Source organism: Helicoverpa zea, chromosome 4 (genome assembly GCF_022581195.2).
Source record: "Helicoverpa zea isolate HzStark_Cry1AcR chromosome 4, ilHelZeax1.1, whole genome shotgun sequence".
NCBI classification, from domain to species: Eukaryota; Metazoa; Arthropoda; class Insecta; order Lepidoptera; family Noctuidae; genus Helicoverpa; species Helicoverpa zea.
Window position 1 is genome coordinate 8,419,947 of NC_061455.1, and position 25,968 is coordinate 8,445,914.

The 25,968-nt window shown below is 36.0% G+C and overlaps 4 protein-coding genes across 4 annotated transcripts; 2 read left to right on the forward strand and 2 right to left on the reverse strand.

Annotated features, from left to right (window-relative positions):
* Positions 1-2,055: 2,055 nt before the first annotated feature.
* LOC124630015 (magnesium transporter NIPA2) lies at positions 2,056-3,826 on the reverse strand. The gene is made up of 3 exons (XM_047163719.1): positions 3,071-3,826; positions 2,860-3,002; positions 2,056-2,787 (listed from the first exon to the last, which is right to left on the reverse strand). Exons 1-3 carry the CDS (start codon positions 3,288-3,290, stop codon positions 2,095-2,097), a joined length of 1,056 nt encoding a protein of 351 aa, XP_047019675.1. The 5' UTR covers positions 3,291-3,826; the 3' UTR covers positions 2,056-2,094.
* A 1,194-nt stretch (positions 3,827-5,020) lies between these two features.
* On the forward strand, positions 5,021-6,924 carry LOC124630026 (syntaxin-5). The gene is made up of 3 exons (XM_047163727.1): positions 5,021-5,713; positions 5,792-6,000; positions 6,315-6,924. Exons 1-3 carry the CDS (start codon positions 5,290-5,292, stop codon positions 6,771-6,773), a joined length of 1,092 nt encoding a protein of 363 aa, XP_047019683.1. The 5' UTR covers positions 5,021-5,289; the 3' UTR covers positions 6,774-6,924.
* A 3,069-nt stretch (positions 6,925-9,993) lies between these two features.
* Positions 9,994-13,954, reverse strand: LOC124629806 (ribonucleoside-diphosphate reductase large subunit). Its single transcript, XM_047163370.1, has 5 exons — positions 13,679-13,954; positions 13,190-13,278; positions 12,606-12,783; positions 12,319-12,518; positions 9,994-12,232 (listed from the first exon to the last, which is right to left on the reverse strand). The coding sequence occupies exons 1-5, from the start codon at positions 13,716-13,718 to the stop codon at positions 10,343-10,345; spliced, it is 2,397 nt and encodes a 798-aa protein (XP_047019326.1). The 5' UTR covers positions 13,719-13,954; the 3' UTR covers positions 9,994-10,342.
* An 867-nt stretch (positions 13,955-14,821) lies between these two features.
* Positions 14,822-24,132, forward strand: LOC124629857 (pre-mRNA-processing factor 40 homolog A). Its single transcript, XM_047163508.1, has 18 exons — positions 14,822-15,052; positions 15,851-16,075; positions 16,286-16,441; positions 16,518-16,666; positions 16,781-16,935; positions 17,092-17,216; positions 17,678-17,826; positions 17,987-18,098; positions 18,228-18,353; positions 18,540-18,669; positions 18,773-18,879; positions 19,296-19,401; positions 19,483-19,712; positions 19,792-19,989; positions 20,115-20,219; positions 22,383-22,520; positions 22,630-22,793; positions 23,204-24,132. The coding sequence occupies exons 1-18, from the start codon at positions 15,050-15,052 to the stop codon at positions 23,283-23,285; spliced, it is 2,460 nt and encodes an 819-aa protein (XP_047019464.1). The 5' UTR covers positions 14,822-15,049; the 3' UTR covers positions 23,286-24,132.
* The last annotated feature ends 1,836 nt before the right edge of the window (positions 24,133-25,968 follow it).

The following is a 25,968-nucleotide window of genomic DNA, read 5'->3' on the forward strand; positions in this document are numbered from 1 at the left end:
TCCATAGGAAGCTACTTTTGGAATGGGCAACTAGAATCAAACTTAGTTATGGTTTTGACGTCCATAAGTGCTTGTAAAGGCCTAAATGAAATAAATGATTTGACTTTGACTTTGAGAAGTTTGAGGACAAACTTAGTGGTCAGAATGGCCGAATGTTAGACTAATATTATCCTGTGTTGTTCTGTATGTTATATTCTCTTTTCATACATTAAGGAACTATACTATATTTACCGAAGTATACTAAATCATTTTAGTTTTATACGGACAACACTACCTCTACTGTGAGGACAACACTAAAAAGAGATTTTGACAGTTAGAGCGCGCGCTTTACATTGCGCTTCCTTCGTGGACTGATAAACTATGTTTTCTTACGATTGATATTAAATTGTGTTTTAAAAGTGAATACAAGAAGTTATTGTGATACGAATTGACGTTTTATTTCTGATTAAGGCTAGGAGATCATACCCTAGCTTATAATAAAAAACGCGTTTTTTGGTACTTTAGGAGGGGTATATCTCCAAATCCCTACGTGCTAGTGCAACTTTATGTTCTGGACTTCGATTACGTATCAAATATTCTACAAGAAATTGTATATTTCACCTTTGCACCAAAAAAATAATAATAATTTGTTGACCAGTGTTATCCAATGTACTGAGCTGAAATTTTACTGACATACAACTGATCTATATAACTAATAATTGAGATAACATTCAGGGCCGCGATTCTCCTAATTTTACTTAAGCGTCATACGATTCACGTTCGACTCGATTCGACTGAGATCCGATCCCGACTCGATTACGATTGAAGGGTATGTGGCATTCCGCTATTTTTTCTTTGAAATAAACGTTTTTATCCTTTTGTCATTCAATAATGAATCATTTTGTCTGCAAATGATTTACGATTGCAAAATGATTGTACAGCAAACTACCGTATGGACCATCACCAAAATAGCAGACCAATCGCACACCAATCAAATGTCAATCGAATGCGATTGGTCTTTTATTAGTAGCAGAATGCCCGATATGGTTAAAACTGCTATTGCGATTCGATTTCTACTCGATTTAGACATTATTAACTTAGGAGAATCGGGCCCCAGTTCATATATCCAATCCAGTGGCCAAATAACACCGCACGCATCAAGACCGTGCTCGTGAAGAACTAAATATCATCATAACTTGTTAAATACTTACAGGATACTAATGAAACTTCACATACATTTGAAGGCAGCTACAAGCTTTAAAATAATGTTTAAAGTAAGTCTTTAGACTTCTTATTGAGAGTGCTGGGACCAATTGAAATGTTTTTTCATTTAATGAAATAACCTTTAAGATATGCATTATTTTGCTTTTATTATTGCCGAACAAATTTAAACTGAGTCCTAGGAAGTCATGTACAAAATTATGATAAGAATCCGCTTAACCATTTCAGAGATCTAGCAAAACCAAAAACGTTACCCCAGCAAAATCTCGAATAACTTCGCAACCGAAGAAAGAACAAATACAAAATATGGCACAACATTTACTTTATCTAGACAACTAATTTTATAGGTAATATTTATTTAAATATTCCCATTAGAAAGAAAAAGGTCTGGCTGGCGTAACGTTACGCCAGCAGGACACGTTTTTGTGAAATAATTAAAAAACTAAAAGCGCAACAAATTTAAAAATGTGCGCAACAATTACAGAAGCCGCACAACTAATTATCTATAAGATTAAAATGACCATTTTCGACAACATCTGACCTGGGTAACGCACACCTTGTTTTCTTAGTTTTTGGGAACAAGCAGTGTTTAAACACACAAGACGGCATATTTGGATTAAGTATAGGTAATGACAAATCACTAGTGACGTGTGAGCGAGACGACGCGTAGCTCTGCTCGGTACTGTTGCGAGTTTATATTAGCTTTTGATTTTGTATTTGCTTTGGTGGACACACTCGCGTGTTCTGAGCGCTGTATCTGCCTATTTCTTTGATCTAAAAGTCCGCCTTTGTACATTTTTTACATGTTGGTAAAAAAAAAAATTGTTTCAAAAGAAGGAAATAAGACAAGCCCAATTAGTTTTCTTTCATTTATTGATTAGTTACATCCGGATGTTACAACTGTCTCATATGAGAACTTAAAACATAGTTTTCGGGGTCTCTAGGTTCAGCAGCATGCAAGTTCATGGTACTTCTTCTGTTTCGTGTGTTAAGGTTTAAATCTTTAAAAGATATTTTGAAATCTTTAAATGCATTCAACATAAATACTGCTGTTATTACTACTAGGAAACCACATAAGCAACCAATGATATCTACCGTGTTCATATGATCCCATTCTTTGAACAGGATACCTGATGCAATAATGACTAATATAGTAAACATGACATAATAAACAGGTGTAACAACACTGGTATTAAATATATCTAGTGACTTATTCAAATAATTCATTTGAATCATAATACATATGACTGCAGTTATACATAACAACCAGAACATGTAATTAGTAAAATTATTTACATTACTGGAAAAACTTTCTCTTATTCCTAAAGCAACTCCTTTACAAAATACCACAGTCAAACTACCAATAGATGAACAAAGCAATAAGTAAACCAAAATATTTGTATTACCAAACCTTGGTATAAAAACTAATTTTATAATGAGACCCATTAGAAATATCGTTCCCACATAACTTAGAAACAAATAGTCAAATAACTTATTTAATAACTCACTAAAACTTGACACTTCTTCTGATTTAGGTGAATGTATTACAAATATGACTGATCCAATTATGCACAGAAAACAACCAATCTGAAAAAAAAAATAATATGTAAATGAACAACCTTCAAAAACAAATAAAATAACATACATTTTAAACCATACTTTTCCTATAAAGTTAAGTTTCTCATTAAGAAATTTAGAAGAAAGCACTGCTGCAACAAGTACACTAAGAGCACCCAACGGAGTCACCAGTGCTGCTGGTGCAAATGCATATGCTAGTAAATTAGCTGCCTCTCCAATACCCACTGTAAGAATATCCAGTAATTAATTAAAGGTTTAATATGAGAAACGAAATTGGTGTCAAGTTACCTACTTGTGAGAAGCCCAAGCCACCACAGCCATTGTTTTAAATAAGCAAATCCACCCGCAGATGCCCTCACATTTCCAGAGGCTTGGAGTTTTTTTAAAGCAACTTTTTTGATTATGAAACTTGCTCCTATAAATACACTAGATGATACAGCAAGACTTAACCCAATTGTAAAGTGGGTATTATTATAGTTTTGTCCATTTATAGTAAGATGGGATGTCTTCATTGTGAATGTATATAAGTATAAACAAATAATATTAATACATTACAAACTATATTAAAATGACAGGTAAGAGCAGAACACATCCAGTGTGAATCATATTCAATGTTATCTCTCTTTATCTGATAGTTGAACTATCCTTACTTTCAACATTGAATCATAAAATTAAGTTTAAATTATCTGCCATCTATGAGGGTCTCTGCCTTTATTTGTATACGGAGTATTCTAACTGAAAATAACATGGAATCTCATAACTTCGAGTATATTGCTACGAGTAGATACTAAAATTGTAGCCTTTTTGCAAGGAACGAACAACGGTTGCGATTTCACTTATCAATTCCATTTATCCAATAATTGAAAATTAGTCGTAGGAAACCAACCCCACTTATTTATGAATGAACTTATTCATGAAAGGATACACAGATTAATTAATTTCTGTAGCAAGCTATAATAATACTTATTTGATTAGTCAGTTATGTTCCTATGTCCTATACTTTAACGACTAATGACGACAAATGACAAATTGACCCAAGGTTTTGTTTGACCTCTAAGCCAAAGAGTAAAGTAATATATAGGGCTCTAAGCTCGATGGTTTGACCATAGACGGAGGGGAGGGGCCATAGATATAATATTACTAAACAAGATTGCGCACGCTCAAAATATATATTTACGAAAATGAACTCTATTCTAACGCAATAAGGTACTAAATTGGTTGCATAATACACAGAGGCAAATCCGAGCCAAGAGGGATAGTTCGAACGGAGGCTGTTTGTCTCTTTCTAACACCTTGCCAGCATAAAAAAAAATGTTGTGATCAAAAGTTTTGTCTTCCCAAAAACAATTGAATCACTTATATTTTTATCTTATTTTAACAATTGTAAGTCAACAAATTAATAACAATCGCATTAATTTATTCGTATTTATTATTAAAACATAAACAACATAAATTTTTATTTTGCTTTTTTTTTTTTTTCTAGCGGTAACCCTGAACATTCTTGGCGCGTAATCAGCATTTAAAATTTTGTTTATATTTTTTTGTATTAAATCAATTTAAACTATTAAAATGGTGAAAAAGTGTTGCGTTTCTACTTGCAAAAGTGAATCCTATGGTGGTTGCAATATATCGTTCCACAGGTTAGCTAATAATAACATTTTCGTAAACCAAACAACTAGGGTGCCCATGAATTCTAGTAACGAGTCAAAATATGGGTGATGGATTTTAAAACTGTTGTACTATTGTTATAGCTTCCCAAAAAATGAAGAAAGGCGACATAAATGGCTCAGCAGTCTATATATGAAGTAGAAATACAAAAAAAACAGTCTTCACTTCGAATCTTCCTGCTTTTATACTGCTAATTTCCGCTAATTATTAAAAGCCTTTATTAGTATCTTAAGGTCACAAACTGCGTAAGTTAAAACTTCAATACTAATCTGTGTTTAATAATCTTAGCAAATTCGGATTTGTCTCACATAGCTTAATCTCATAGTCACCCTATTAGAAAGGGACAGACAGCCTCCGTACTAACTGTTTCACTCGGCTCGTTTTTTGGGTTTATATGCGCAGTCCTGTTTACTAATATTATGTCTATGGGAATAAGTCAATGAGTGAAGCAGATTTCCTTTCCTTTCCCCGCCCTAGGCCCTACGCCTCGGCGTCAAACAAACTGACAGACAAGACAATGTCACTGACGCAGTCTGCCCCTCCCATAGACATAATATTTACTATACTCTATGATTTCAATTTATTTCTGTCCACGTCACTAAAATAATTCCATATTTCTTTAATACTTTTGTGCGGTTTATGTTACGAGTTAATATTTTTTTATACCGATTGTGTTAAGTACCATATATTGTGAAAACAGGCTGAAAAGCACTCCAGTTATATTTTTAGTCCAATCGTGCTATTCCTATTGATTTACACTAATGGCACCCAGTGCTTAGAGTCGTCAAGGCCCAGTACCAATCGAAACATTAATATATTCTCTTGAAAGTATTATAGAATGCGATGCTACCTCGTAGGCGAAACATTGGAGGAGTGACAGAGCGATCAACGTTGGAAAACGATTTAGAAACTTATAATAAATTAGATAAGAAAGGAGTACAGCTACTGAATAATAATTCAAGTGTTTTTATTCCGTTTCCAAAGACGGAAGTGAAACAAAGCCATTCAAGTCATATTATTCAGACTGATATAAAATTCGACATTCTTGAAGAATTTGTGTTTGAGCCAGTTATGGCTGCTCGAGACAGAACCAATGAATTCATATCAGCAGTGCGGAGCTTGCAGGGAAGGACTCTGGCCAGGCCAGTTATAAGAGATGAACGGAAAGCCCAAATGCTTGAGACTTACTCTCAATTTATGAGTATGGCAAAAGTGATCAGTAAAAATATTACCAGTACTTATGCCAAGCTTGAAAAATTGGCAATGTGTAAGTATATAAAAATCTTGTGTGAATTTTTATATCACTTTTATCTGAAACTTTAACATGTACTCTTTTTTTGTGCAGTGGCCAAAAAGAAGTCTTTATTTGATGATCGACCAACAGAGATACAGGAGCTAACATATATTATAAAAGGAGACTTGAGTTCTTTGAATCAGCAAATAGCCAGGCTAGGTGAAATGCCTAGAGGGCGCAGAAGTATGCACAGTCATTCATCTAGTGTAGTGCTTGCTTTACAATCACGTTTGGCATCAATGAGTAATCAGTTCAAACAGGTATATATTTAATATTGTAGAGGATTCTTTTTTTGTTAGTACCTTAAATTCACAAGCTTATGCATTGATTTTGAGCTTATGCAGTCTTGTAAAAGTACTCTGTCTCTTAGCAAGACTGGCTATATTTCAACTGGAAGAAGTTTCCTTGGGACCCAGGTGAAGCAACGAGAGACAGATATGTTTTTATCATACAAAAATAAATTATAGAGCAAATTCAGCTTAATTACAACAAATCAACTTGTATGATGTAGGAAAGTAATACAATTGTAATTGGATTATGCCTGTTATATGTTTGTTTTATATTTACTTTTCAGGTTCTGGAAGTGAGATCTGAGAACTTGAAACATCAAAACAACAGAAGAGAACAGTTCTCGAGAGTGGGACCTGTAGTTAAAGAAGTCCCCTCTCTCTTACAACTGGATGATGTGAGCATAGATTTGGGTGATGCACCTGCCATGCAAACTCAACAGTTAGCAATGCGAGATGATTCAGACACATATGTACAACAAAGGGCTGAAACCATGCACAACATAGAGAGTACTATTGTGGAATTAGGAGGAATATTTCAGCAACTAGCACATATGGTGAAAGAACAAGATGAAGCTATTGGTAGAATTGATGCAAACATTCAAGAAGCAGAAATGAATGTGGAGGCTGGTCACAGAGAGATCATGAAGTACTTCCAAAGTGTTACTGGCAACAGGGCCTTGATGTTTAAAGTTTTTGGTGTTTTAATATTCTTTTTCATATTTTTTGTTGTTGTAATGGCTTAATAGTGGCCCAATTCTCTGTTTGAAGTTTTTGAACTTTCATACCAAAAGTTGAAAGTACCGGATAAACCAATTAAAGATAAAAACCCAGTCAAATGCAAGACCATACCATTATCTAAAAAAGTAGCAAAAAATCATGTTTCTTACCTTGAAATATTTATTTTATTTTAGTATTCCTTGGTATTCTATTTAAGAATTCAACTGTCACAGACAGCCAGTAAAGCCCTAAATAATAATGGGGAAAACCCCAAAAAATTACAGTCACAATCTACATATTTCAATACATTTTTTTAAATAGTAAATTACTTGCATAGGTGTTGCTTGATTATGTTGACTTACGATTGCATATGATTTTTACAGTACAAAAAGAGGAGAAATGAGCTTCCAGCAATTCTCAACATACTCAGTCAATTGCCAAGCAGCGCTTGACTATGTATTTTACTTTGTTGTAGATTAAAAATCCTAATATGAAATGTACAACAAAAATAATGTAGTATAGTAACAGTAGGAACTTCAATAATTTAGCATTGGCAAATAGGTTTGACTCTATTAGGGTGCGTCCACATCTGGCGAATGCGCAGCACGCGAGCTGCGCGCGTGCATTTTTGTTCGTGCGCCGCTTCTGCGCCGCTCGCGCGCAGCTCGCGCGCGACCTAAGCGCTCTATACGAGCCTTGCGTGAGTTGCGCTAAAGAGGCCCACCGAACTATTGCAGTGACTGCACGCGCGCAGCTCGCGGACAGCTCGCGATCGGCTCGCGTGCTGCGCATTCGCCAGATGTGGACGCACCCTTAGGGTCAATTCCCACTGAAAGAGCAGCGGCCGGCAGCGGCCGTAATTGCAAGGGATTGAGCGCGAGCGCGGCGGGCCGCGCGGCGCCGCACCGCGCCGCGCTCTTACATTTTCCGTGCTCTTACGGCCGCTGCTCTTTCAGTGGGAATTGACCCTTAAAGGCATTGCCGGTTATCGATTTTCGACTTTTGGTAGGTTTGTAATATATTGTGAATATGTAGATTATTTTGTGATATATAAACAAAGGGATTAAAAAATACTATTAAAATATATATATATGTTCTATGACATTTAAGAAAGGATAATGCCCAAAAACCTAGAATCTATTGAAATGACTTATGTTTGGTAAGGTATAGCAGATATACTGTGTCCTAAATCCAATATTAGTTTTCGCAAAAAAAATCACCCAGTACTGAAAAATATCGTAACTAATTTACTGTCACACTTACGGCCAGTTTATTCATCAAAAGTTAAAGTTAAAGTAATGTCTAAAGTTAAAGTAACGGTCAAATTTGTTTTTTCAAGGCTAAAGTGACAGCAACATTCATAGAAAAATTGAATTTAACCGTTACTTTAACTTTAGTCATTACTTTGACTTTTACTTTGGCTTTAACTTTTGATGAAGAAACTGGCTGTAAGGGTCCATTCACACAGACCGGCTCGGAGAGCATCGGTGCGCTTTTTTCTTTTCACACAGACCGGAATCCAAACGTCTGCAAGACCGAGAAAAAATACGCGATCGGAGCCGGTCACACCGAGCGCCTTCGAGCATTCTTAATGACAAAGGCAGTGCGAATGCAAAAATAAATCTTATTACAAATACTAAGTACTCTATTTTCAACGTGTTGAGAATTTGTTCTCCTCTCCGAGCCGGTCTGTCTGAACGGACCCTTATATTATGAAGGTGAAATTCAGGCTCGATTCTGCAAATTTTACTGACATACGTTTCACATCCGACTAAGATCCAATCACGACTCAATTAAGATTGAAGCGTATGTGGCATTCCACTGTTTTTTCTTTTAAATAAACGTTTTTATCCTTTTCTGTCATTCAATAATGAATCATTTTGTCTGCAAATGATTTACGATTGCAAAATGATTCATGATGAAGCTTCTTTAAATCTATTGCTGACTCTTTCTTTGTCAAGAAGACAAAAAGTGTCAGCAATAGATTTAATGAAGCTTTAATTTTAATGGAGCTTTGTGCAACTGACGGTCTGTTTTTCGTTTGGGCATCCTCCTTTGTATAAAGCTATTAACACTAATACTGTAAGTATAGACTCACGCGGCATATATAATAAAGGGAGCCCTAAATACATACTTCTTTAATTCTTACCTTAATAATGTCATATTGGCCACAGAACATCTTGGATAGATGAGAGTGCCCCCATGGGTGTACTTTGCGTGTTTTCGTTAATGCCTCAAGAATTCCGCGGTAGCAGGTAAAACACACGTCTTTCAAGACCACGGGTAAAGAGTAGGACGAACGTTGATGATTAAAAACCTTTTCTGATTTATATACTCGAGGCAGGCTTCATCATGTCTAGCATTTGACAAATTGCATGTACAAAATTTCCTATGACTTGTGTCGATCCCGAAACTCTTTATCTCGCTTTGACGTCAGTGCGTTAAACGTAGATTTGGACAAGGAGGAATCTGTTAAAGCACGACTTTGTGACAATATATCGGTGTTTATTCGATGAACATGCTTCCGCTAGAAAATCTCTGTTTCATAAATTGCACTATATAATGCTGTTGAAGTAAAGTTATAGTAGGTACCTATGCCGTTTGTAATAAGTAGGTAGATCTACATTAAAGATTAGGTATATTTCATGTTTTTTTAAGATTAGGTAAATTATCCTATAACTTTTCAATTACTAACGGAAAATCATTGATACTTGGCAACATGTTTCAGACACTTACAAGGTTTGTGTAAACGTGAAAATCTAGACCCCAAACTGCATATTTTAAGAACTAAGACCTAATAAGTGTATTTTACGTTTATATTTTTATCTTTTAAACCCTACGATTTTTTCTAAATCTGTTTTTTAAACAAATATAAACAAATTCAAAACAACGTATGTAAAAATCTACAGCTCTCTACGTAAGCGCTTTATATGAAAACTAGCTAATGACCAAACGTTCGCGTAGCGGAAACTTGAATTTCTCCGAAGTTTATGCATGAACTGATTTTATTCATACATAAATAAATATACACAAATACACACTAATTTTTGGACACATCTCTTTTCTTCTAAAGTCTATGGATTAAAAAAAGGTCCGCCAGGACAACGTTCGCCCAGCGGAATCAGTTTTTGGTGAATTTCTCCACAATGGCTGCATAATTAAAATCTTTAAATTCAACAACATTCCGCTGCGCGAACGCACACGGCCAGCTAGTATTAAAATATAATAATTCCAAGTGAAAACAACTTTTAATGACGAATTATTATTTATTAGATTAGATTATTGGAGACATGACAGATTAAATATACATTTTATAAAAAAGGACAATTCATAATTTGCAAATGGATAAAAAAATTAAATTAAGTTTATACTCAAATAAATCCTGCCATAAACTTATTTATTATTAGATTGTGTCCTCCATTGAAATAAGGTAGGTATATCATAGCTAAGCACGTAAAAATGCAATAATATAGGAAACTAACATTAACATGGTCTGTCTTGGAAATAATAAAAATGAAGCTACAAAAAAAATATTAGAACAGTACAAAATTATCATGATCATGTTCACTTAAAATATGTTCCAGGTCCGTAACGTTTATGAACCACAGCTCAAACATTCATCCTTATTTTGTAATGAGCAAGTAATCGCTGCCATATTGGCATCATCCACTTCAGATTTCCCATTTGTGACTCTACCCTTAACTTTAGATTTGTCAACAGTGAACTGGATAGCATTTGCGGCTGGCTTCGTGCGTAAATAGTACATTCCCGTTTTTAAGCCCATTTTCCACGCATAGAAATGAATAGATGTCAATTTACCATAATTTGGTTCAGCAACATGAATATTGAAGGATTGGCTCTGATCAATAAATGCCCCTCTGTCAGCAGCCATTTGTATTGTTGTTTTTACAGACACTTCCCAGACAGTTTTATATAAGTCCCTTATATCTTTAGGAATTGCTTCAATATTTTGAATAGATCCATTATTGTGGATGATAAGATTTTTCATATCTTCATCCCATAAATCAGCTTCAGTTAAATCTCGTAACAAATGATGATTAACAACTTGGAATTCACCTGACAACACTCGTCTTTGATAAATGTTGGAAGTAAATGGTTCAAATGATTCATTATTTCCCAATATTTGAGCAGTGGATGCAGTTGGCATTGGAGCTAATAATAGGGAATTTCTAAGACCATGTTTGGCTATTTTTTCTTTGAGTGACACCCAATTCCACAAGGCTGTGGGGGTTTTATTCCACATATCATATTGCAATATACCTTGACTGGCAGGACAGCCTTCATAAGTCTCATAGACGCCATACTTCTCAGCTAACTCACAACTGGCTTCTAGTGCCCCATAATAAATTGTTTCAAATATTTGTTGATTTAATTTAATTGCTGCCTCACTTTCGTAAGGTATACGCATTAAAACAAATGCATCAGCTAATCCTTGGACTCCAATTCCTATGGGTCGGTGCCTCATATTTGAGTTTTTTGCCTCTGGCACTGGGTAATAATTTACATCAATAATTTTATTTAGATTCTGAGTTATAGTCTTAGTAACTTCCTTTAATTTGGTGAAATTATATGTTTTGTCCTCATTCACAAACATATTTAAAGCAATTGATGCTAGATTGCACACAGCCACTTCATCTGATGAGGTGTATTCTACAATTTCAGTGCACAAGTTGCTGCATTTAATAGTACCCAAGTTCTTTTGGTTGCTTTTTCTATTGCATGAATCTTTATAAAGCATGTATGGAGTTCCTGTTTCAACTTGTGCTTCGATAATAGCTTTCCAAAGAACTTGAGCTCTCACTTGTTTCACGAAGCGACCCTCTTTTTCATATTTCTCATACAAAGCTTCAAATTCCTCACCCCAACAATCTGCTAGTCCAGGACATTCATGGGGGCACATGATACTCCAATCTTGATTGCTTTCTACTCTTTTCATGAACAAGTCAGGTATCCATAAAGCATAGAATAGCTCTCTGGCACGGACTTCCTCTTTCCCAGTGTTCTTTTTCAAATCAAGAAATTCAAATATATCAGCATGCCATGGTTCTAAGTATATGGCAAATGCGCCGGGTCTTTTATTACCTCCTTGGTCTACATATCGAGCAGTGTTGTTGTAAACTCTTAACATGGGTACCAGACCATTAGAGACACCATTTGTACCAGCTATATAAGTTCCCTTTGCTCTAATGCAGTGTACATGAAGACCTATTCCACCAGCTGACTTAGAAATGAGGGCACATTGTTTTAACGTGTCATAAATTCCCTCAATGCTATCATCCCTCATTGCTATAAGAAAGCATGAAGATAATTGTGGCCGTGGAGTTGCTGCTGAGAAAAGAGTTGGACTTGCATGTGTAAAATATTTTTCTGACAGAAGATTGTAGGTGTTTATAGCCCCCTCAATGTCTTCTCCGTGTATTCCTATAGAAACTCGCATGAGCATATGCTGTGGCCTTTCTGCAACCTGAAATATATTGAAATGAGTTACATAACTGCTTGACATTCAAGCTATCGCTGAAATACATCAAGTGTGTTGACATGAAAGATAACCTTATTGTTGATTTTCAATAAATATGATCTTTCCAAGGTTTTGAATCCAAAGTAGTTGTATTTAAAATCTCTATCATACACAATAGCAGAGTCTAGTCTCTCCTTGTTTTGAATGATTAAATTGTAATGGAACTCAGAAATCATTGGTGTTCTCTTCTTGGTATGTGGGTTCACTATGTTGTATAAGTCGGTTATTACATCTGAAATGAGTAAATAAAATAAATGTTATTATTAATACAATATAATTGTATGATATGCCACTTAACTAAATGGTACAAAATCATTACCAGAAAAGTGTTTCTTTGTTTCTTTATGTAAATTAGAAATGGCCAATCTTGCAGCAAGTATTGCATAATCAGGATGATCGGTAGTCATAGTAGCTGCTGTTTCTGCAGCTAAGTTATCAAGTTCAACAGTGGTCACTCCAGAGTATATACCATTTATGACTTTCAGGGTAATAGATACCTGAAAAAGTTATACACAAGAATATTTTAGTGTTGTAAATGTCATCTGTGTACCATTTTTAAGCTTTTATGCTGCAATTGGCTGTTTCAAACTAATAATAAATCAATTATATGTTAGAATAGATAATTGGTTATGTAGCATGTGGGTACATTTATGAGCATTACCTACCAATCACCAACACTGTGAATGTTTTGAGTACAGACATACATTTCTCCATGGGTGTTTTTATCCATGTTTGACTTATACTGATAAAATAATATTGTTACAATAACAAAGTGTATCAGAATAGTTATTTAGTTTAATGTTTTAAACTTCCATAAAAAGTATCTTAATTATGATGTAAATTTTGGAAATAGTACTTAATTCTAGCAACACACAGGTTTAATATCACTTTTAGTACACTTACCGGGTCCACAAAATCCATATTCAAACCATAGCATAACTTTTTTATCCTTGACGTAATCTTATCAATGTGAACCTCTTCCATCCTTCCACCTTAAATATATATAATAGGGTTAGAGTAACAACTTTTGATAAGAAAATCCTAACTTTTTGGAACATAGTTTTCAGAGTGTATCTGGGAAAAGTGATTCCTGATTCTTTCATCACAATGTGATTGAGAACGCGGGAAACAGCTCTTCATATTATAAGCAGAGTAATTTTAAGATATGCCATTTAATTAATAGGTCAAGTTAGCCGTTATAATGGATGTGATTTGAAATTGATATTAAGAGTTTGAGCACGGCAGTTTCTTCTTCTTAGACGCGCGCAAAAGAATTTTCAACAAATGGGTACATATCTACTTATAACGATGCTGGAGGCGGTGTAACACTGTGTTTTGCTCGGCTACCTGTATATTATTCTTTATGAGGAAAGAGTAGAATGCTTTACGTACCTCTTTTCAATACGAATAGCTTGTTCAGTTTACCAACCATGATGATTGGGATAAAATTTGGGGTGATTCTTAATTCTAACTTTGGATGCCGATTTGTTACTGTAATCCGTAGAATAGGATTATAAGTTGTTAAACTTCGTAAAGTAAGTTTTGGATATTAAAATTCAGTTAACTTGTATGTTTTCACAGTTAAAATCTTCTCCATTCTCCAACTAACCGAACCAAAAAGACAATGACCGGACAACCGGGACAACCGACCGGAACAGATAGATATGACGTTAAAAAACGCGGGAACTGTGTTTTTTTTTTCTTCTATGTGTTCTGGTACAAGCCTTTCGATCACATCCACTGACCTCTATATCGCATCAATCGGTTTTTTTTTTAATATTTTCCGTCTGCAGACACAGTAAGCTTTTGAAATTAAGTAAATGCCCGTTAGCACACCTATTTCGATGTACAATGGCTTGAACTTTACAAACTGATTGTTTAGATTTAGAACTTCAGACAATATGAAGTACGTAAGGGTACATCCACATCCAGCGAATGTGCCGCGAAGGGCTAATTTAACAGCTCGCTCGTAAAGGCCAAGGTTCATCATGTGCTTACCCCGGTTCTCCCTAAAGTTTTTGGCTTCACTGAACAAAATTAATTCAAGGTATATCAGTGGGGCCATTTGATGATTTTTGACGTCGGAAAAAAAAAAGGTATATCAGTGGGAGGTGACGAGAACCATGGACTCATGCACGGACTAATTCTGTGGACTTTGGTTGCGCAACGACCTCTAGTTTTTTCTGGCATGGCTGTCTGTGATCCTGGCCAGGACAATTTGCCACCCTCGCGATTTTAGGCATATCGTTTCTTTAGCACCTGTAATAGGTGTATATAAAATAAAAAACTTTGACTTGACTTTGAAACAGGTAAAAGTATAGTCAATTTAAGATACTTTTAATCATAATATCCATGTCAGATTTTCCAAAAAAAACATTGCAAAGTGCCACACTTTGCAATGTTTTTTTGGTGGCGTTTGAAAGTGTGGTTTCGACTATACTATACTCTTTGGTCTTGTCCATCGTCCATACATGGCATCCATCGTCAGATCTGTGGTCACACACATCTGACAATTCTGACATGACAGAAGATCGTGATTTTGTGTGTGCTTGTGCTGTTCTTAGGCTTTTCATTCAAATATTATTAAACAAGGTCGAAATTGTTGCCTAAATATTCTTGGCGAACTTGAACGAATTTAATTTGATATTATTTATCTCTCATTTACACTTAATGCAATCTTTGCGTACCTATAACTGTTCTTAAATCTGTCATTCGTATCGTTCATCAATCTGTATCTTGTGACATAAATCAATAACTTGAACTATGGTAAGTGATTTAGGTTATTTTCTTAATTATTTTTATTTACAAAAAAATATAAAAATACAAAATCTGTATTTACGTTTTAAAAGTTTAACATTAGGTGATAGGAGCCTCCTTTTAAGCAAATAATGCCTGTATTAGGACACTCCGCTCTTCTACATCAAACCCTACTCATATTATAAATGCGAAAGTAACTCTGTCTGTCTGTCTGTTTGTTACGCTTTCACGTTTAAACCACTGAACTGATTTTAATGAAATTACAGTACAGAGATATTTTTATCCCGGACTTTGACCAATAAAACCGAATTCGACGCGGGTGAAGCCGCGGGCGGAAGCTAGTATGCTATAAAAAAAAACTTATATTTAAACTGCATGCTCGTGTGTGTGTATGTATGTTTAACCAATTAGTTATAAAATTTTTAACCCTAGTGTAATCGTTTATTGTGTAATATTTAAACTGCATGCTCGTGTGTGTGTATGTATGTTTAACCAATTAGTTATAAAATTTTTAACCCTAGTGTAATCGTTTATTGTGTATATATATATCTTCTTATTTATTCTAAAGTTGACATGTACTGTACTAAATGGCTGCAAATTTAGTTCTAGTTTGTGGAACCTTTACTAAGAGATCTTTCCATCTTGTTATTGTGGTGCTTGGGTCATATGACAGATTTTTGTGTTTTTTTAGAACAGTTAGTAAAATGTATAGTTTTCTAACAGAGAGAAGTCCACTATCTTGATACAGCATTTCAGTAGGGTATCTCATAATTTGTGTGATGATAATGGTAATAATATCATTTGTAGGAACCGCCTAATACAGGGACCAGTTCACCAGGACTAATAGGTGCAGCACCTATTATTCCTCCGACAATGCTTGGAGGTCTTCCTCCTCCAATGCCTCCAACAGTTGGCATGCCTCCAGTGCCTGGAATGCCCACCAACTTGGCTGGCATGCCACCACCCATGGGTTTTCCGACCATGATCCCACCATTTTCGATGCCACCTCCTGGATTTCCAGCATTTAAACCGGTAAGCCAGATTAAGTACAATTTTTATGAAATTGGCTTTTTGCTTATAATTTAGTAACAAACATACACACACTCACAATGTTTTACCATGATAAAGGTCAATTAATTAAAGTTCCTGATCATACTCAATTTATATGTGTTTGAGTTTGTGAAAATATTAATTTTCTTCAATTTTCTACACAAATAACTAATAAGTATCTAATGAACCCAGGATATGAGTGCACCTGCTCCAGATGTTGCTCCAATGGCTAACCAAAGTAGTCCTTGGTCCGAGCATAAAGCTCCAGATGGAAGGACATATTACTACAACTCTGTTACTAAACAAAGTCTTTGGGAGAAACCAGACGATTTGAAAACCCCTGCTGAAGTAAGTAGTGTAAAAGTTAACATGCTAATTTGATTATTATGTAATGTAAGTTTTTATAACAAAATCATATCAACAGAAATTGCTGTCAGCTTGTGTATGGAAAGAATACACTACAGATGCTGGACGAGTGTATTACCACAATATTGAAACAAAAGAATCAAGTTGGATTATTCCTAAGGAACTTCAAGAGATCAAAGATAAAATTGCTGCAGAGGAGGCTGCCCAGTAAATACACTTTATTTATTAATTATGTGAAACAAATTTTAAGAACTTTCTTTAGTCTTGTCAATGAATTTAAGTTCTATATATTCTGAAGTCAATAAACTAATGTACTTACAGGGCTGCACTAAGTGTAGAAATGCCACCAGGAGAAGTGCCTTTGCCATTATCTCCATCCAATCAAACTGGAAGCTCAGCCTTAGATGAAGCAATGGCCAAGACTCTTGCAGCCATTGATCCATCTCTTGCTAACTCTATACCAATACCAGAAGAAAGTAAGCCAAGTCTATTTAATATTATAACATATTCTCATCAGAATTGCTAACAATTTTATTTTTGGGTGGTTCTATTAGCTAGTCATGAAATCTAAAGCCACTAAACGATTTTAAACACAGATCCATAATATTTTAAATAGTTGATTACTTTTTAAGGCAAACCTGAAGAAATTGCGCCACCGCAAGGTAATAGCAATGAGAATACTGAAACTCCACCAGAACTACAATACAAGGACAAAAAGGAAGCCATTGAAGCTTTCAAAGAACTATTAAAAGATAGGGTAAGTCAAAAATGTATAGGATTTAAATGAGAAAGTTTACGTAGTGCTTGAATGTATATTTTTATGGCCAATGTATTTGGTTTATCAAATATACTTTTCAGTCGAGCCCTACTGAAGTTTGCTACATGTTAAAATGACTTTGTTATTTTTCTTGTAACATTTACCTGATTTTAGCAATTTCATTTGTACTAGCACTTCACAATCAATATCACAGACTTAGCTTAGCAGAACTTATATTACTTATGCAATAGCTGGAGCTAAAAATCTAGATTGGACTGGTTTGGATGATAGTTTTTTTCTTCAATTATTTAATCAAAACAGAGGACATATAAAAAATCTATACTGGAATTATATTATATATAAATATTCTTCAATCAAGCCATACGTACTTTTATATGTTGACAGTGTCATAGGCAGAAGCTTGAATTATTTTTCATTAGCTAATGCACAGTATTTTTTAGAATGTACCATCAAATGCTACGTGGGAGCAGTGTGTCAAGATAATTTCTAAAGATCCCCGTTATCTTACATTTAAAAAGCTTAATGAGAAGAAACAAGCTTTCAACGCATATAAGACTCAAAAACTTAAGGACGAGAGGGAGGAGCAAAGGTAACCAATAGTATAAATGTGTAAAGTAATAATTTTATGCATCATTTTTAGAGTTAGGCTGATGATAATTTTTTTGTAGTTGATTTCCAACATCTAAATCAGTTAATTATGACTGTGTTCTGAAGTATTGCCTACCTAATAACATAGGAATGCTTTTCAGATTGAAAACCAAGAAAAATAGGGAAAACTTGGAAGAATTTTTGCTAAGCTGCGACCGTGTAACATCACTGACAAAGTATTACAAATGTGAGGAAATGTTCAGCAATCTTGAGGTAAAATGTTATGTACCTACTAGCAAACCACTCCAGCTTCACAGGATTTACATTAACTACCGTCTTATTCACACAGCTCTTTCAAATATCTATTTTAGACTTAGTAATTTATAATGTAATTGTTGGTAGATCTGGCGATGTGTTCCTGAATCCGACCGGAGAGATATATTTGAAGATTGTATTTTTACAATAACAAAGCGCGAGAAAGAAGAAGCTAAGTTACTAAAGAAACTCAACATGAAGTTGCTTGCACAGGTAACACTGAAACTTATTTGACAAAAATAATAAATTAAAACAAACTAAACTTAGTTCGATTCTATTCTAAAAATGCTTTTCTGGAATATCATCAAGTAGGATTGGAGTGAAATTTTACGAATTCTCTGTAGTTAATAATTAAGGTTATGAAAAGAAAGGGAGTGTAATATAACTTGATCATTGCAGGTTTTGGACAACATGAGTGAGATAACCTACAGTAGCACTTGGAGTGAAGCACAGGTGCTTTTGTTAGAGAACTCTTCTTTCAAAAATGATGTGAGCTTGCTGGGAATGGATAAAGAAGATGCACTGATCGGTAAGGCTTTCTTTATGATGACCGGATAATTTTAGCCATACCTTGGCGTGGCGAATATTTAATATCAGCTAGTACAAGTACTTAACAAGTTTTTTTTCTTCAGTATTCGAGCAGCATATTAGAAACTTGGAGGCTGAGTATTTGCAAGAACGAGAACAAATTAAAAAACGGAATAAGAGACAGCAAAGGAAAAACCGAGATAATTTTTTGGTAAGCTATATCATTTATTTATTTGTGGTAGTGGTGGCCTAGGCCTAAAGGGTAAAGAACCAACCTCTCTAATATGAAGGTGTGGGTTCGATTCCAGGTCAGGCAAGTACCAAGTTTTTATGTACTTTCTAAGTATATCTTGGACACCAATGGCTGATAAAAAGGTGAAGGAAAACATCTTGAGGAAACCTGGACTATAAAGTCTGAAATCACCAACCCGCATTGAGCAAGCATGGTGATTAATGCTTAATCCTTCTCTGTGTGAGAGGAGGCCTGTGCCCAGCAGTGGGACGATAAAAAGGCTGTAACAACAACCTCTTAAAATGATCTGACCTCCAGTGAATACATATGCGTATAGGATACCAAAGTATAATAAATATTTCAGTTCAGAAATAATTTCAGTATTCAACTTATAGGTTTTGCTCGACACTTTGCATGAGGAAGGTAAGCTCACATCTATGTCTTTGTGGGTGGAGCTGTATCCAGTCATCTCGGCCGATATGCGTTTTTCAGCTATGCTCGGTAAGAACAATATATTTACTTATTAGATTTATTCTATCATTATTTAACTGTGAACAACTTGTTAATTATTTACTTTTATAGGCCAAAGTGGATCTACGCCTCTGGATTTATTTAAATTTTACGTAGAAAATCTGAAAGCAAGATTCCATGATGAGAAGAAGGTTATAAAAGAGATATTGAAAGAAAAAAGTTTTGAGGTGAAGCCCGATACTACATTTGAAGAATTTGCGACAGTCGTCTGCGAAGATAGCAAGTCGGCGTCTTTGGATGCGGGCAATGTTAAGCTCACTTATAATTCATTGCTTGAAAAGGTGACCACTTAGAGTTTCGTATTCAATGCGAATTGTGTATTAATGAGCAATAATATATTATAAACTTGCTTTTCTTTAGGCTGAGGCAAGGAATAAAGAGAAGATAAAAGAAGAGTCTAAGGCCCTGAAGAAAGTGGAGAGTGCATTTAAATGGGCTCTCAGTGAAGCGAACGTCGACCACCAGCTGCCGTGGAACGAAGTCAAGGAGAAGCTTGACCTCAACGCGCCCGAGTTCGCCGCTGTGCCTTACGAGGAGGACAGAATTAGAATTTATAAGGTGAGCGACCTCTCTTTATGCAGGCAATATAAGTATGAAGCCAATCTTTCTAATCTAAAAAAAAAACTTTTATTTTTCTAACAAAGTCTAAGGTACTTAACCATGGTATTGTTTGATCTATGCAGGACTTCCAACATGAACAAGAAGAGAGCTGCATGCACTACCACCATCCCAAATCCAGAAAAGCTAAGCGCTCCAAGAAAAAGAAGCGATCACACTCGGCTTCATTGGTGAGTCTTTGATATTAAGTTCAGAAATATTTGCACAAGCTTAATAAATTGCATTTATATTCTGCTATTCTAATTTACCCTTCTATACTAAAATAGTAAAAAGGAGTTATTTTTTTGTTTCTTTTTACCTTAAAGTCTCCGACACTACTGAACAGGTTTGAAGAATTCTTTCACTGTTGGAAAGCTACACTTATCACAGGTAAAATAAGCTATATTTTATCCCGGCACGGGCAGTAGTCCCCATGGGAAAGCAGCTAGTATTACACAACATTATACATACGAGCGTAAAACTGACGGATTGTTACGCTTTTACATTAAAAGACAACCGATTTGATCACGAAATTAGAAACAAGTACAAGTAGGCTACATAGGAAAACATTCAGTATATACAGAAACCCACGGGAAACAGCTATTACTATGTCAATAAATAAAGTAAGCGTATTGTTGCCCAAAGTAGCGGATGAACTGGAAAAGATATAACATAAACATATGTTTACATTAACATATTTTAAAGGCATGTGTTTAAATGCCGCCCAAAAAAGTACCTATTTCTCAACCAAAAAAAATTCTAAACGGTTACCAAAATGGATTAATGGTCACGTGATAACGTGATAACGTTTCCTAAAATATTATGAAATAAATCCATTTTTTCCTATTATTGTCTGTCATAAAAATATATGGACGCCTTAAAAATACACTTTAGACTAAATATTATACAGGGTGGCCCATCCATAGGCGTCATTTTCATTTCAACATTGTTTTTTATATTTTACCTTTTTTTCCTAACGTTTACAGATGATTTTTTTTTGTAATTAATCATCATGATAATAGCTAACACCTGAAAAAGGCAGTTTGGCTAAACATTCTAGAACTTACATAAAATTTTATCTGAAGTTCAAAATTACTGTTGGAGTTCAGTAGCCAAAAATGTTAAGGGCTTAAAAAAAAATTATAAGGGGTTTCTAAGCAGGTTTCTAATTTTGAACTTCAGATATAATTTTATTTAAGTTCTAGAATGTTTAGCCAAACTGCTTTTTTTCAGGTGTTAGCTACTATCATGATGATTAATTACACAAAGAAACATCTGTAAACGTTAGGAAAAAAAAGATAAAATAGAAAAAACCTTTACTTTTGCAAAGGTCTTGTCAATATAAAGAATATAAGCCCAAACATGAGGTAGTTTACATATTCAGTTGTCGAGTTCCCTCGACCCTCTCTGGTCTCCATCATCAGGTCAGCTCCAAACCTTCACTGTTAAATAGTGCTTTGCATACACCTGAGTGTCAAGTTTTTACCCTATGTATGCCTACAACTTTCGAAGGTTGCCCTCGATTTCTCAGGGTTTCCATCATCAGATCCTGACCTGATGACTATGGGACCAACTGGCAGCTATTTCGCGTCGAACAAAAAAGAATCACGTAAATCGGTCTATAAACCTAGGAGTAATCGATGTACATACATAGAAAAAAAAAAACATACCGGCCGAATTGAGAACCTCCTCCTTTTGGGAAGTCGGTTAAAAAGCTAACGATCGCTAGAATATTTCCCAAATACCAATTAATATACTGGGGTTCCCAAACGTACGTCACTTATTTATTGTTATATGTATTTGGGTGTAACTCAGTACGTTTAAAATGTAAGCACGCAACATGCAGGAAGCATGGCTTCTGTCACGGCTCCGGCGCTGCGGGGCTTCGGCGATCCCATGCGAGCTTATCGTCGCAGATGGTTTTCTCGCTCACCACCGCAGCTTCTGAAGCTTCTAGCAGCGCTGAAACTACCTGCGCCTCAGCTCGCAGGCCGCCTCGCCCCTCCGCGCCTACGCGGTTTTGAATTGCACTCTAGGGGTAGGGCAGACAAGACTACGTGGAGTCGTTTTTGCAGCGATTCGTATTCGTCACTAACTTTGATTTTTGGTAGTAATATTAATTTTTGAGTTGGATCGAATTTGGTGACCGTTGATCCATTTTAGGAAATAATATTTGTGCAAGGTTTGTGATTTTTCTGATGTTATGTCATTTATTTTGGATCATAATATTATATAGTTTAAGGCCCTCATAATAAAGTCAATTGATTTTTTTTTATTTTATTTGGTGCCTAGGGTTAGAGTCTTAAAAATATTTTTGGTGGCCGTCTAAATTATACCCTATTTTAAATGTCTAGTCGAGGTCGCGATCTCCATCGCCCGTGCCCACAGCGCGCTCGCCGTCGCCTGCGCCCAGCCACGCCACGTGGACCTCCGATGAAGGCAAGAAACACAAGAAATCCAAGAAAAAGCATCGAAAACATTCACCAATACCGGTTGGTATATTTATACATAAATTCATGATATAGGGCAGGATATCGTTTACAATAAGATGTAGATTGTGGCATAAACATTTAGTAATCCGTTCGATAACTGTATATTTAGAAATCCCCAACGCCAGAGGAAGGCGGTATAACGGACGACGAGGTAGTGCGTCACAAGAGTAAGAAGTCAAAGCGTAGCGCTCCGAGCAGCCCGGAGGAGAGTGAAACACATGAACTGCCGCACAAGCCCAAGAAGAAGAAAGACAAGAAGGACAAGAAAGAACGGTTTGTATAACACATACAATACATGAAAATTAATAAAAATGTTGATTATATCATACTGATTTTGCAATGGTCTGTAAGGGTATATTTTAATTGCGAATTGTAATTCTTATTGATGATATCTCAGTAAAATTAACACCTTTCGGCTCGTTACAATCAGAATTATGGTGAACGTTTTGTATTATTATTTGTTTATGTCAACCCTAGTTCTCAATTGATTTGTGTGTGTTCACTTTTAATGTTCACAACATTTACTGGATAAAGACCTACCTACATCAAATAACTTTTCCTCTCCGAACTTGTACACTAACTGGGAAAAAGTCAAAATGATTGTCATAAGGTGTCGAATGGTGGAATGAGGCAAAGTAATTTGAGGTGAGGTACGAGTGCGTGATAACGGTGCCTGGTACCAGATCGGCGGCGTGGAGCGACGCGGAGCTGGAGTCGCGGCGCGCGGCGCTGCTGGCGCAGCTGCACGAGCACGAGGCGGACTGACGTCGCGTCACGCACATCCACATCTTCAACGACTACCCCAAGCCGCGCGCCGCGCCGCCCGACCGCGCCGCCGACCTCGACACGCGCTCCAACTCCGACCACTCGCTCACATAATCCCATTCCTGCAGTGGCTTCCCAAACCACAACACCGCTTGTCGACCGTCGTAATCGCGAGCTCACATCGCTGAAGTACCCATAGTGCATTTGTGTGGACTAAATCGATGGCTATGTGCATTACAGTCGCCATCAATGACATCCATGTTAATGTTTACAATAGACTGACTGGCCATAACAGTAGCGTTATGTTTGGACATTTCATATTTCGCGTATACTGTGTGTTAATTTTAAGCTTGAGAATTTTAAAACTGTGTAGTGTTTTCAACAAGAAATATTGATAAATCAGCGACTTAATATTATTAAACAGTGAATAACTTTTAAGTGACGTGAAGATGCAGTTCAGCTATGTAATGTAATTGTATGTTATTATGTACTTTATAATAACTTAGCAAGGTGATTTACAAAAACTTTTTTTATCGTTTGCAAAATTTATTGTAAATGTATCATATAATAAAGTTAATGCTAAGTACGGCGAAATAGCAATGTCAAGGAAAACTGCCTCTAGCTGTCTGGAGACTTTAATATTTTGTAAATGATTGTTCAGAAATGTTTTAAATAAGTACCAAATCATAACTATGTTATTGTGCTCGCATTATTTAAATTTTTCAGTTAGTAATAATAAGGTCTGAGGTGGCGAGGTGCTGTTGCGCCTCCAGGTATATAACTACTTTCAGGTAAACAGTAATAATAGTATATAAGGCTGCATTCGAATATAGACGTTTTACATAGACACAAGTATTTTAATTAACTCCCAGTGTATGACCCCCTCCCCCCAAATAATGGCTTTGAGGTGCGCAGTGCGCACGTTTAGAATGCTAGCTAGATATTCATGTCAGATGACGACATCCGACAGCGAATGCACGTGCTGCCGCCGCTTCGATGCAAAACAGTTTCATCTAAAAAAATACGTTTTGAATGTTAAGGTGTCTACACACCAAAGCCGCTGATGCCGGCGGCACAGCCCGGCGGCCCAACCCGCCGGCCGTATTTTGTACAATCATGCCGCCGGCTTTCATAGAGTATTTGACAATTACTAGAACACCACATGCCGCGGCAGTCGTGCCGCCGGGCTGTGCCGCCGGGTCAGCGGCTTTGGTGTGTAGACCCCTTTAGCTGCCGACTGCAACTGCCGCAAATCGATGTATGATGTTCCACAGGCTTATATTAGGTCCCAGGGGCCCGATTCTCCTAATTTTACTTAAGCGACATACGATTCACATTCGACTGCGATCCAATCACGACTCGATTACGATTGAAACGTATGTGGCACTCCGCTATTTTTTCTTTGAAATAAACGTTTTTATCCTTTTCTGTCATTCAATAATGAATCATTTTGTCTGCAAATGGTTTACGATTGCAATATGATTGTGGAGCAAACTACCGTATTGACCAAAATTACCAAAATAGCAGACCAATCGTATGTCGTTACATACGATTGGTCTTATATTAGTAGCAGAATGCCCGTTAAGGTTAAAACTGCTATTGGGATTCGATTTCTATTCAATTTTAACATAATTGACTTAGGAGAATCGGGCCCCAGACCAAAGCATTTCAAAATCTATCCCAGAAGTCCTGAGAAAAACTGGGGCCGATTCTCCTAAGTTAATATTGTCAAAATCGACTAGAGATTGAATCGCAATATGATCGCAATAGCAGTTTTAACCATATCGGGCATTCTGCTACTAATATAAGACCAATCGTATTCCAATGACATTCGAATGGTTTGCGATTGGTCTGCTATTTTGGTCTATACGGTAGTTTGCTGTACAATCATTTTGCAATCGTAAATCATTTGCAGACAAAATGATTCATTATTGAATGACAGAAAAGAAGACAGAAAATAAAAACGTTTATTTCAAAGAAAAAATAGCGGAATGCCACATACGCTTCAATCGTAATCGAGTCGGGATTGGATCTCAGTCGAACCAAGTCGAACGTGAATCGTATGTCGCTTAAGTAAAATTAGGTGAATCGGGCCCCTGGTTGGTTTGACTCTTATTTAATATTACGAAAAATATGCTTACGAACTCTTAACTATTCCACTTTTATGATCTAAATTGAAATGAATTATATTAATTGACAAATACGAGGTACTGTACACAACTATGGAGAACATTTGAACCAGTTTTCCTCGGGACTCCAGGGAGCGATTTCAAAAATATTTGGATTTCGTGTTCAGAGTGCACTAAGGAACCCCCCTCGAACTATTGGTATTGGTATTCATCAGTCCGGCACACCCTCTGCTAATAAAGCGAAATTCTTGTGTATAGTAAGCTTGTTCTTGTCGCATACATTATACCGAGTCGCCATTATATTTGTGATTTCGTCTTCTGTAACATAAAATTGTAACATTTCCATTTTCCATTAGCTCATCCCGAGCGAGTTCAGAGTACTGGTTATTTTTTACTATTGTGGACACAACAGAGTACTTGGCAATATGTAGAATGTAGACCAGGGGCTGGTCACTGCCGTACTTGACTAGATTTCGGTAAAAAATTTAGAAAAGCGCCATCTGCAATCCTCTTCCTAAAGTATTTAATATCTTCAAGTGATAATAGATGGCTCT